The 12,107-nt window shown below is 31.7% G+C and overlaps 1 protein-coding gene across 2 annotated transcripts in view; it reads left to right on the top strand.

The window, feature by feature from the left end:
• Positions 1-12,107, top strand: part of NRDC (nardilysin convertase) — a 64,013-nt gene that overhangs the window by 29,907 nt on the left and 21,999 nt on the right. For both annotated transcript variants that reach the window (XM_019742779.2, XM_019742780.2), the window contains exons 5-10: positions 540-613; positions 3,270-3,365; positions 4,377-4,499; positions 6,373-6,430; positions 8,126-8,199; positions 9,563-9,632. In XM_019742779.2, the coding sequence (XP_019598338.2) occupies positions 540-613; positions 3,270-3,365; positions 4,377-4,499; positions 6,373-6,430; positions 8,126-8,199; positions 9,563-9,632 (495 nt within the window). The remainder of the gene's footprint in view (positions 1-539; positions 614-3,269; positions 3,366-4,376; positions 4,500-6,372; positions 6,431-8,125; positions 8,200-9,562; positions 9,633-12,107) is intronic.

Raw genomic sequence — 12,107 nt, 5'->3', positions numbered from 1 at the left:
ACACATACAGTATATAAACAGACCGTGTATCTGTGGGATTAAAATTTCATAGTGGAGTGATTAGGAGAAAAGTCCTGAAAAGGCTCCTTAGGGTTAATAATGAAAAAAAAAAAGGTCAAGAAACACTGGTCTAGAAATACCTATATGGGTGCTGAAACTATAAAGAAAAGCAGAGAGGTGATTACCGTAACATTTAGGATGTTAACTCTGAGGGTAAGGTAGGTGCTGGGTGCTTCTAGAGTCCTGACAGTGGTTTGTTTCTTGACCTGGGTGGTGGCCACTCAGGGGTTACCTTCTAGTTATGCATAAATCTGTATATGTTTTATATACTTTTCTGTATGAGTGTTATATTTCATAATGAAAAAAGTAGTTTGTAGACTAAAATATAGAAATGCAGACTACTGTTTGGATTTTACATATACTTGATTATGAACTAAATCTCCAACTTAGTAAAATTTCTTAAAAAGTAAGATGTTGACTGATGAAAAGCTTTTACTGAACAAAAACAGAAATGCCAGATTTTTTTTTTTTTTTTTTAGGTGGGCGCAGTTCTTCATCCATCCACTAATGATCAGAGATGCAATTGACCGGGAAGTTGAAGCTGTTGATAGTGGTAAGAGAAGTGGTAACATATGTCGTACCACTTTTTCCTTTATTGAACCAGTTATTTATTTAGCACATTTATCATCCTTTATCACTAGACCATTTTATCTTTAATATCATAATGGGCTACATTGAAATAGATGTGTCATGTTTATTCCTGAAGCCATTAAAATGTATAATTCAGTATAGATTTGAAATAAATCAAAAGGATGGTAGATTTTTGTTTTTTTCAGCCTTTGTTGTTTGAGCGCTTTACAGTAGTGACTAAACTTGCAGGTCAGGAGCCTAATTTTTAAAGCTAATACAGGGTGTTAACACTTTAAAAGTTCACATACTCTTTTTGCATGAAGAGAGTTTCTCTGAGGCTTTATGTTCAGTACCATCCTGATATTTAAATAACGTATCCTTTGTTGCCTGTGGTGTAGGTGCTTTGTGGCTTGAATTTTGGTAATTCTGAAAACAATTATGATATATTTATGGATGAAGAAACTAAATCTTTGAGCAGGAAATGCATTTAGTTTTACTTTTTGACAATTTTTCTTCTCTTGGGGGTTTAAAGAATGACGACAATAAGGAAAACTGTGTGCTTATATAGGGCGAGGCTTCATTATAGAGCTCTGCTATAAATGTCCATTAATTACAAAGTACCAGTAAATAGCACCATGATTTATTGACATTATTATAACACTAAAATAAAGCAAGCAGTATGTGAACGCTGCTTGCCTTATTTTAGTGTTATAATAACATCATACTAGATTTGGGGGGACTTGAAGTTCATGTAAGTTAGGTTTGGATTGCAGCAACTGAAGAGGCAAGGTCTCTGTACTTGTTCCTCCTTTTATATTATTTTCCTCCTTGGCTTGATTCAGTGTCTATTTCTAATAATGGTTTATTGCATTCCCTAGGCTGAGTAAACTGCAGATGACTGGAAAGAGCCATCTGTCCAGAAGTCAGCCGACTTGTATTTCACTTATAGTAATGTCACTAACTGTGACCCTCAGTTCATTTGTAAAAGAGGATGAGATTCTTCCTAGTTCTAGCAGCTCCTTGTAATCAAGTATTTATTTTCTTCCTTTTTTTGTTACCTGCCTACCACAGTGTCTGTTTTATCATAGGCTCAGATAAATATTTGTTGAGTGAATGAAAAACCAAAATAACCGAGGAAAACTGTAAAAGTCTTCCTTACTTTTTGGGACCTACGAATTATATTCTCTGTCTTGAATGCTTTCAAGTATGTTTTTATTCATGCAGTTTCTAGAGTGGGTGAAATCAGTGTTTAAAAAAATTAAACCTCTAATTCAGTTTTACAAGTTTAAGTCAATATGTAGAGAGTGCCAAAAAAATGTGTATACATTTTAAAAAAGGAAAAAACTGTATTAATATATACCAATAACAAAAGATGAATACAAGTCACGTTTGACTTCTGCAATTACAAGAGGTGCTCAAAGTGGTTACCATCAGCATCCAGACACTTCTGATTAGGGCGAACTACTGCTTGAGCAACGTTGACAAAAGTGTTAACATCTCTTAAAATGTGTATGTATTTTTTTGGCACCCCCAGTATTTTATTATATTTTGAAATATTATGAAGAAATATCGAGACACGTGTATACATATATGACATATATATACGCATATATATGCACATATACACATAAGCATACAATAAGTAGTTTTGGATTAAGATGAACTTAAGCTAAAAGCTCCATTTTTTGTTTTTGTTTGCTTTGTATGATAGGAGACCTGTATTTTAATTTAAGATCTGATGTAAATAGCTAGGTATATGTCATTAGTCACTTAACCTTCTGAGTATGAAGAATTCACTTGAGTTCAGGGAGATGGGGAAAGCGCTTAAGTTTTAACTAGTGTAATAAACTACTTTAGTATTCATGAACCAGTTTTGAAAGCTCAGTAATTGGGTATTATTTTCTTCTATTCAGATGTCATGGTCTTTCTTTTATCATTCTTGTTTCATTCATGTCTTTAGTTGCCTGCATTTCTATCTCCAGCAACTAGTTCAGTAGTAGTATCTGTCACATAGTAGATGTTCAGTAAATATTTGTTGAAGAAATATATCTATCTTATTTAAACCTTGTAAGAATCCTATGAGCTAGGTACTTGTAACTCTATAGATGCAGAAGTAGAATCAGGGAAGTTTAGATAACTTCCTCAAGGTTGTACAGCTTAGTAAGTGGCAGAACATGGATTCTAGCCAAGATATTTCTGACTTCAAAGTGATTGTTCTTAACCATTAATACTTTATTACCAACATAATTGGCTTTGCAGGAAACTTGAACAGTATACTTGTATATAACAAAGTTCCCAGACGATAAGGAATTTGATTTAGTATTTTATTAGCACTTTCATCAGTAAAATCTTGGGCCTGTCATTCTAGAGTTGAACCCTTCAGATCATTAACCACTATGTTTTATTTGAAAATAAGGGAAAACCTCTACATAGGTGAATTGATTACCCAAAATTATAGAATATTTTAAGTTATAGAGCCTGGCCTAGATCCTTGAGTTCCCTACTTTACTCTTATAACACATGATTATAAAATTAATTTTTGTTACTTCCTTACTCTCAGTTCTGTAAGCTTGAGTTTCCAGATAATAAAGCAGATAGTGAATTTCATTTTATTAAAAGCTGTTCTTTAAAACTGACAGAATATCAGCTTGCAAGACCTTCTGATGCAAACAGAAAGGAAATGTTGTTCGGAAGCCTTGCTAGACCTGGACATCCTATGGGGAAATTTTTTTGGGGTAAGATACTAAATACTTCATCTTATTTCATATTTCCTAGTTAAGGAAGATAGAGAAGTTGAAAAGTTGATAAAGAATGGAAAATTGTAGGGTAAAGTGAGGGTAGATAGGTAGCTTTTCAAATATAATGCCTATATTTGATTCTCTAATATTGAATATATCAAGAATAGCAAGAATATATCAAGAATTTTGTGAATGCTTTCTGGGTGTCAGATACTCTGCTAACATGAATTATCTCATTCATCATCATAACAGTTATGAGCTGGGTATCATTATCATCTCCATTTAAAGTTAAACAGGCTAAGGGAAGTTATTTAATTTGCTTAAATCACACACTGGTGGATGTGGGATTTGAACCTCTGTTTATCTGATTATAAAGTCTGTGTTCTACCCCAACCTGACATTTCCATTTATCAACAGAGATTTCAGGAATGATTTCTCTAATAGCTTTTGAGCTGTGACCTAATTTTGTTTAACTGGTAAGCTGCTAAAATGGTATCTGTTTTTCATAATGACTTTTTTTTAGTGTTAGAATCAGTTATAGCCTCATATTCATCCTCTTGACCAAAGAGTGGAATCTGGGATGAACTGATTTAAATGGTAGTTCATTCAAAGGATGTTTTGCTTCCCTGTATATGTTGTACAAGTACATACATTTTATATGGCCTCCTTGCTTTATGAGGTTTATTTTTTAAGAATTATGCAGAGTATTATTAAAATAATTAAGAGATAAATCCTGAATTGAATAGCAGACTAATTATTAAGAAAGGAAGTATAAGGCAATTATTGTTGCTAAGGTTTTACCAACTAGAGATTAATTTCTTATGTGTTAAAATAGACTTTGGAATTGTTTCTTGGGAATTTTTGTCTTACATGGATATTGTTATTATTATTACACACCGATTCAATATTCTTGAATCACTTGGGTTATTTCATTAATTATGTGTAGTAGCGGAGCATGCATTGTTGGTATACTTTGTTATTTCTATAATCTTTTTCATCTCTTTACAGGAAATGCTGAGACTCTTAAGCATGAGCCAAAAAAGAATAATATTGATACACATGCTAGACTAAGAGAATTCTGGATGCGTTACTACTCTGCTCATTACATGACTTTAGTGGTTCAATCCAAAGGTATTATTACCTACTATGGCCCTTAGAATTACTCTAACGTAGTATTTTCTTAGAATTTGTTTGCCTTGATCAGTGTTGCAGTGCACTGTTAATTACTTTAGTGTTTGATCTTAATATGAACTGAAGGAAATCAGAATTTGGAGAGGTCACATAGCAAGTGGCAAAGCTCAGGGAAGCACAAAAGTCATCTGATTCTCAGGCAAATTTTTTTTTCTCATACAGACATAGATCTTATCTCTGAGCTAGTCTTTGAGTATACTAATATACTAATCGGTCATAAATTTGTCTGTTAAGTTACATTCAGCTGCTGCCACTTCTCTCTTGTTTTGCATTTAATCGATATTAATTATAAACCCTTACAGGGGAAGGTGTCTGTCTTTTATCCTTATATAGGATTCAGTAAAATGGCACAATTAGAATTCCATCATGGTGATGCTAGTAGAAGTGTCTTAAATGTAAAACACTGATCAGTACCACTGCTCTTTTTCTCCTTATCTCCTTATCTTCAGTAACTGGTGTCATTAAAGATATGGTAGCTTTCTTTTGTTTTCTTTACACTTCAATCAACTTAACCTGTTTTTCAAAGTTAATATTAGGTTGGTGCAAAAATAATTGTGGTTTTTGCAATTATTTTTAACCTTTTAAATTGCAGTTACTTTTGCACCAACCTAATGAATTGCTAAACTGTTCCTTTTGACATACTTTATAGTTTGCACATTTTTTTTCTCACCTTAATATGATTCTCCTTTTCACAAAATTTTGTTCTTTTATTATCAAAATTAAGATCAGAGCTGATTTGGCACCTAAGTATAAAACATTTTTGCTTTTAGGATCAAAATTAGTCCACTAAATTTGACTTGAATGTAAAGTTATGAATATGGTGTGGTAGAAATAGGCATTTAGATACCTTTCACAACATTTGTTTAGAATAGGCAATTTCATATTCAGTATGTAATATTAATTTACAGTTTTTAGTTAATTATTGTTTCCAAATCTGTTATGAACGTGCATTTTTCTTCAGCTAGGTATTGTTTCTTTTGCATTCTCTTCTTGTGTGATGACAACTGTAAGAGCATATTAATGATTGTTGCAAATTTACCTTGTACAATCTAGATTCAATTGATTTTGGAGCTGTAGCATTTATTATATTGTTTAAGAGTTACATATTTCTATAAATAGTATAGAATAAATTTAGAACTTGATTAGTGTAATTTACATCTTGTGTTTTATACCCTGGGGCATCTCTTGAGAATTATTGAAACTCATGTGTCTGGTTGAATTAACAAACACTATCCAGTGATGGTAGTGAGTCACTGGGATAAAGATAAAAGATTTCCTTTTTTATTTAATTTCCTGTTTCATGAGAAATTTCAAAAGAATTTCTTATGAAATAGAAGCAAAGAATTAAAAGAAGATAGAATTTTATGTATATTAAACCTAAGTAGAAGACTTATGGATTAAAACCTCAGCAAGTGTAAATTAATGTAAAATAAATGGAGTATAAAAGTACTCATGAGATGCCAAGAAGAAGGGTCAGTGTAGTATGGATTAATTGGGAAAAAACTTCCTAGAGGATGATTGATATATTCTTATCTCTTGGCCCTTCACACTGGCCTAATGATAAACAATTTATTTTTTTATTGTGTGCTTTTTCTAACTTTACCTTGGAGAAATAAAGGAATCTAACAAAATTATATGTACCTTAAGTATTGTTATTTTTTTGTTGCTTATTACTGGTTAAGAAGTGACAGGTAATGCCCAGATTAAAGTATCCCTTTGTTTTATAGCTATAGATCTGTGAGAAATCTAATTGCATTTCTACCTTGAATAACAACATTGCATTTTCCTGTCTCCTTCCTGCCCTCTTCCCAAGAAACGCTGGATACTTTGGAAAAGTGGGTGACTGAAATCTTCTCTCAGATACCAAACAAGTAAGACATTTATTTTCATAAATCATACATTTTTAAAGAGGCCATATCTTCTTGTATGAGTGCCAAAGATTTTTTTCTTTCGGTTTGCTTTTAAACAGGTGATGAAGACCTAAAGTGGTTTAGCAAGATTGCACAGCTTTTGAGTGGGAAAACTAAGATCAGAACCCACATTTCTGTAGTTGCTGTAGTTCAAAATTTATAAGCTTGTAAACTTATAGTAAGCAGTAATTCTGAAGAATTTATGCCTCTTTTTATATTTATTCAGAGCTTTTCTGTTACTGTGGAGAGTAATACTGATATGAAAGCAAGTTTTGTATTGAGAGGCAGAATATATATCTACTTGTATGCCCTTCCTGAGAACAAGTTGTGTTCTGAAAGTTTGTTTTTTAAGTCATTTGTTTGAAACTTGGAATGCTTTTTCCCATAAATGAAATAATCTTATATATGATGATTGGCTTTCCGTACTGTCTGAAAAGTCAATTTCATATAGTTGAACCAAATTATCTTTTATTGGAAATTGTACATAGAATGGTTCCAGTACAGAAAGCTACTTTTTGTGAACCTCAAATTCATCAAAATTATACAAATACTTAAAAGATACTTTATTGTTACATTTTTGTTAATAAAAAATATAAAAACTAATTCTGACGCAATTAAGTCTTTTTCCCACTTCTAGCAGTTAGCATTTTTTTGTAAAATACATGAAATCAGGTTTTTTTTCTTGTATCAGGTGAGTAAGCTAGACTTTTTCCATTTCTTCATTCTAAGACATAATTTGTTTTAAATTTGTGAAAGAAAAAGTAGCTTTAAAAATGTTAGGATAATTTGTAGTAACAACTGATTATTATTTTCTTGGCTTTATGTTAATTGCCATTGATAATTCACAGTACTTTTTATGTATGAAAAGATAATGAAAGCCATGCCAAAGTTGCAGGGTTGTTTTATTTATTGTTGTTTGTTTTGCTAAGAAATGAGTATGAGCTATGGAAAAGTTAAGTGGCTGATTGAAACTTGTTTCACTGTGAAACTTTCTAATAAAATCAAATGTATATTGAGTAGAGGGATTCATTAGGTCCTGTCAATCCCTCATAAGCATTTAAAAAAATTCTCTTAAATAAAATTCATTAATAACTTTAGTTCCTTAATCAGATGGTTATAAAGTCTTCTAGGTGTTTAATATTAATTCATAATGATCATGTTTTAGAAGAAAATATAAATTACGATATCTTCAACCAGATGGGAAGTCTAGAAGGAGAGTTCATGTCTTTTAAATATCATAGTGCCTAATATAGTGCTTTCTACCTAATAATCACTCCATATACCTATATTTGTTGAATTAAAAAATTATGTCTAGTATACGTTTTTTTCCCAAATGGCTTTGTATAGGAGGAGAACTGAAGTTGAATGTGTTGATAGAAACAGAAAATATTGGGAGGGGAGGTCCCTTTAATTGTTTTATATCTCTTGTGAGTTTTAAAGATGTTTGAGTTACTGGGAGTGAGGTTAAGAATAGGTTATGTAGTTCAGGAGTTTGTGGCTTTGTTGCCATCTATTCACTTGTATCTAGAATGATATTCAGCCAGGAGTATATAGAATAGATTATAAATACCTATCAGTTAGGTATAGGTATCCCTAAAGATACTGCTTATAAAGGCTTTTGCCAATTGAATGTTAATGTATTTGTTTTATTTTCAGTGGGTTACCCAAACCAAACTTTGGCCATTTAACGGATCCATTTGACACACCAGCATTTAACAAACTTTATAGAGGTTCGTGAACCAAAGGTTTAAAACTGTTTGAAATAACTTTAGCGCATTCTCTAACACTTAATTGAGGCTGCCAATTTTCTTTGAAAATGAGAACATAACAGAAAGTTCAGCTGGGTTGGAAAAGGGAGTAGATGGGCGGTGGAAGTCCAGTTAGGCACTAACTAGCAGAAGATTGATTGCTCTGCTGATACTTGAGTCTGTTTCATGCTTTCTCCCTGTTTTCCCCTTGTTCCCTTTTGTTCTTTGGTTTTTTGTTTGTTTGTTTCCTGTTTCATTTCATTTTATATTCTGGTCTTTTTTTGCCTTAAAAAAGAAACAAAACCGAAAAATAGAGGAGGGGAAAACACTTTGGAAATTGTTTCCTTTTACCTTTATTATAAAAACAATTTTGTTAAGTGAAGAAAAATTTAAAGTGTAAAGCAATTGGGAGGGTGCAAATCACCCCTAAATCTTAACATCCAGAGAATTCATTTTGTTGAATTTCCTTTTGAGTTTCTCTAGGTATATTTTCTTAATATAGTTGAGAGTCCAAAGATATATACGTGTCTGTCTTTTGGTTTTTCGTTTAATATTATACTACATTTGTAATAACTTCCCAATGAGTCATCACATGGTTATTTGCCCATATTGAATTTTGCAGAAACATTCTTAATTCACCATTTCTCTTTCTTTGCTCTTTTTATCATGGCAGGTTTTTTTCTCTTTCTCCTAATTGCCTAAGTATGCCTTCCTCCTCCTCCTTCACCCCATTTCCAGTCTCTTTCCTCCTCCTGCCCTCTGATAAATAATTTTTGTCACACCCATTGTCTGCGGCTGGTTCCATTCTACCTAAGCTGACTCTCCTAGAGACAACTTATTTTCAGCTGTATTTTTTCTGGCTTTAGATTTTGTTTCCTTAGAATCATAAAATAATAGCACTGGGAAAAATCTTAGAGCAACTTCAGCCTAATCCACTCACCGTACCATAAAAAAACAAATTCAGAAAGATTTAAATGCAAGTGATTTTTCTCAAGGTCATAGCATACATATAGCAAGATAATGGTAGGGCTGGATTTCAACCATGGGTCTCCTGACTTCTAGTCCTATATCCTTTCTTGCAAGAAGAGATCCATCCTCAGGAGCATTTAATATTTTGATAGTTCTTTTATCTGTGCTTTCTCTACCTGTGAATCGAAATTGAAATTTACGAAAATTATACTGTTCAAATTGGAAAATTGGCAACTTAAAATAATAATTGCATTGTATTTAACCTTCCCCTGTTTTTTTGAGGATGAACTGTATTGAATTAAAAAAAAAATTCATGTAACATAGTAAAAGTTATGGAGAAACTCTTATATCTATTCTTCTGAAAAATATTTTTTAGTTGTTCCAATCAGAAAAATTCATGCTCTGACCATCACATGGGCACTTCCCCCTCAACAGCAACATTACAGGTAAGAGTTCAAGGGCAAGTTTACTCCATTAGTTATTGAGTGAGAGTCATATTTTTAAAGCATATTAAATGGTTTAAATTTTGGGGTTCTAGATTTATACAAACACAGGTAATGTGGTAAAGTGGGACCTCACTGCTCCTGGATATTTCAAGCCTTGCTATATATTTTAATGTCTTCTTGGGTATAAAAAGTAGAGCTTTCTTCTAACTAGTTGCCTGTTCTGAGTCTTTGAAATTAAGTATCTTATTGTGAATACTAACTTTTGTAATTATTTTCTTTAGTATTTTGAGTACAAAATATATTTATTTGCCAGTGGTGACCATTTAGTTTGGACTTGTCAAAAGTAAAGTTAAATAATTTTGAGCCTGGAATGCGACTACAGCATAAACCTCAAGGACTTACTCCTATGAGTTGGGAATGAGTTAGGGCAGATTTTTACAAATTAGGAAAACATTTAAACTTATTTATATCATTATCTTATTTGAGCAGTATAGCATGGGCCAAGACATTCTTTAAAGATATGGATCAATCAGTGCCTACCAATGCTTTTCTAATTAGAAACAAATGATAATAAACTGATAAAAATTTAACCTATTTTTTAAAACTATTACTAATGAAACAAAACCATGAGGACAGACATACAAGCAGAAGGAAAAAAAGTAATGTGTGTTGCTTAAGCTCAGTAAAAAATGCTTTTTAGAAAAAGTGTATATTACAATATTCAAACAAGTACCATAAAGTTAATAACAGTATGCCGACTGTGAGAAAGCAGAGAACATGTATTGTCTACTTGCTTTTGGTGCAAGGATAAGATACGAAAAAGTAATATACATTGACTGTGTAGTTATGTTAGTGTCCCCCAAAGTGTTAAAATTAAAATATGCATATTTAAAAACTTATTTGTTTTAAATGTTTACATAATTTATTTTAAATTATGAAAACAATACATGCTTGTAAAATATTAAAATAGGACAAAAGGAGAAGTACAAATTGGCAGTTACAAAACAGTCATGGGGATGTTAAATACAGCATAGGGAATATAGTCTATAATATAATAACTATGTATGGTGTCAGGAGGATACTAGACTTATCAGGGGGATCACTTTGTAAGTTATATAAATGTCTAACCACTATGCTGTACACCTGAAATTAATATAATATTTTATGTCAACTGTAATTGAAAAAAAAAATAGAACAAAAGAATATTAAGTAAAAAGTAAAGTTCTGCTTCTCCTTTTCTTGGTCTCTGTCCTCAAAGATATGCCAAATATTAATAGTTTTATATCCTTCAGATATTAAAATAATGAACATAAAAAATGTCTTACTTGTGGAAATTGAATTATATATACCTTCCCTGTTTTTGCATTTCCTAGTTTCTTAATTAGCAAAGCGTGTTTACCCTCTGATTGATTACTAAGGTAGTTCATTGTAAGAATCTTGAAAATTGCTGAAAAGTAGAAAAAATTCATCCATGATTCTGTTTTCCAAATACTGTTAACATTTCTATATGTTTCCATCCAGTTATTTTATTTTATGGACTATTTGTTTTACCCTGATGTTCATCATGAGTTATTTTGCATCCCCAAACATTTGTATTTCCAGTAAATTAGCTTTTTGGGGAGCTTTTTTTTTATACAAAGAATCAAGTGTTTATCCTCCATAGGTATCAAATACAGTACAGTTGGCTTTGTTCAGGTGCAAATGTTGTATAATCAGCTGGGTTCAATCTTGAACTGATTTGCTCCCCTACATCAGTGTTACTACAGATGTAATTCAAAGTCATATTTTAAACAATGTGTGGGCTTTGTGGATTGCTTAACATAGATGAAATCATAATATTATATCTTGACTTTAAGACTTTACTGACTATACTTCTGTGAACTAATTTTAAAATTTAAGAATGTTTAGATTTCCTAACTCAATTCTATATATTTTTGTTTTGGTAGGAATACATTTCTGAAATTACAGTAGAAGCCAGTGGGAAAAGACAATTTGAATAGAATATATACAACTACTCAGACTATTAAAGTTATTATTATATAATAAAGCATTTTACACCTGTTACATATTTTCATAAAAACCCTATGAGTAAGTAGTTAGGTAAGTGAAGAGAAAAAGAAAAACATAGAGAGGCTAAGCTTCTTGGCCAAGATCATGCATTTAGTTAAAGGAAAAACTAAAACTACATGTTAGATTTTCTGGTCCTTAAAGCAGCACGTTTCAGTTTACCACAGAGCCTGAATGGAATACAGAAACTTACAAATACAGAGTGATTCATATTGCATTAGGCTCTAAAATTGTCAAGAATCTATATTATTTCCATTTTGAGTAAAACAAAAATGAAAGATTTTACCATGTAAAGAAGTAAGTTTTGTGTCCAAGAGAAAAAACAGTAGTCTTAAATTTTGGAATGATTGTTGTACTCATTCAGTGATTTCATATGGAGGAGTTGAATTTTACTGTGTTTTCTTTTAT

This window comes from Rhinolophus sinicus, linkage group LG06 (genome assembly GCF_036562045.2).
Source record: "Rhinolophus sinicus isolate RSC01 linkage group LG06, ASM3656204v1, whole genome shotgun sequence".
NCBI classification, from domain to species: Eukaryota; Metazoa; Chordata; class Mammalia; order Chiroptera; family Rhinolophidae; genus Rhinolophus; species Rhinolophus sinicus.
This window is presented reverse-complemented; position numbering and strand designations above follow the sequence as displayed.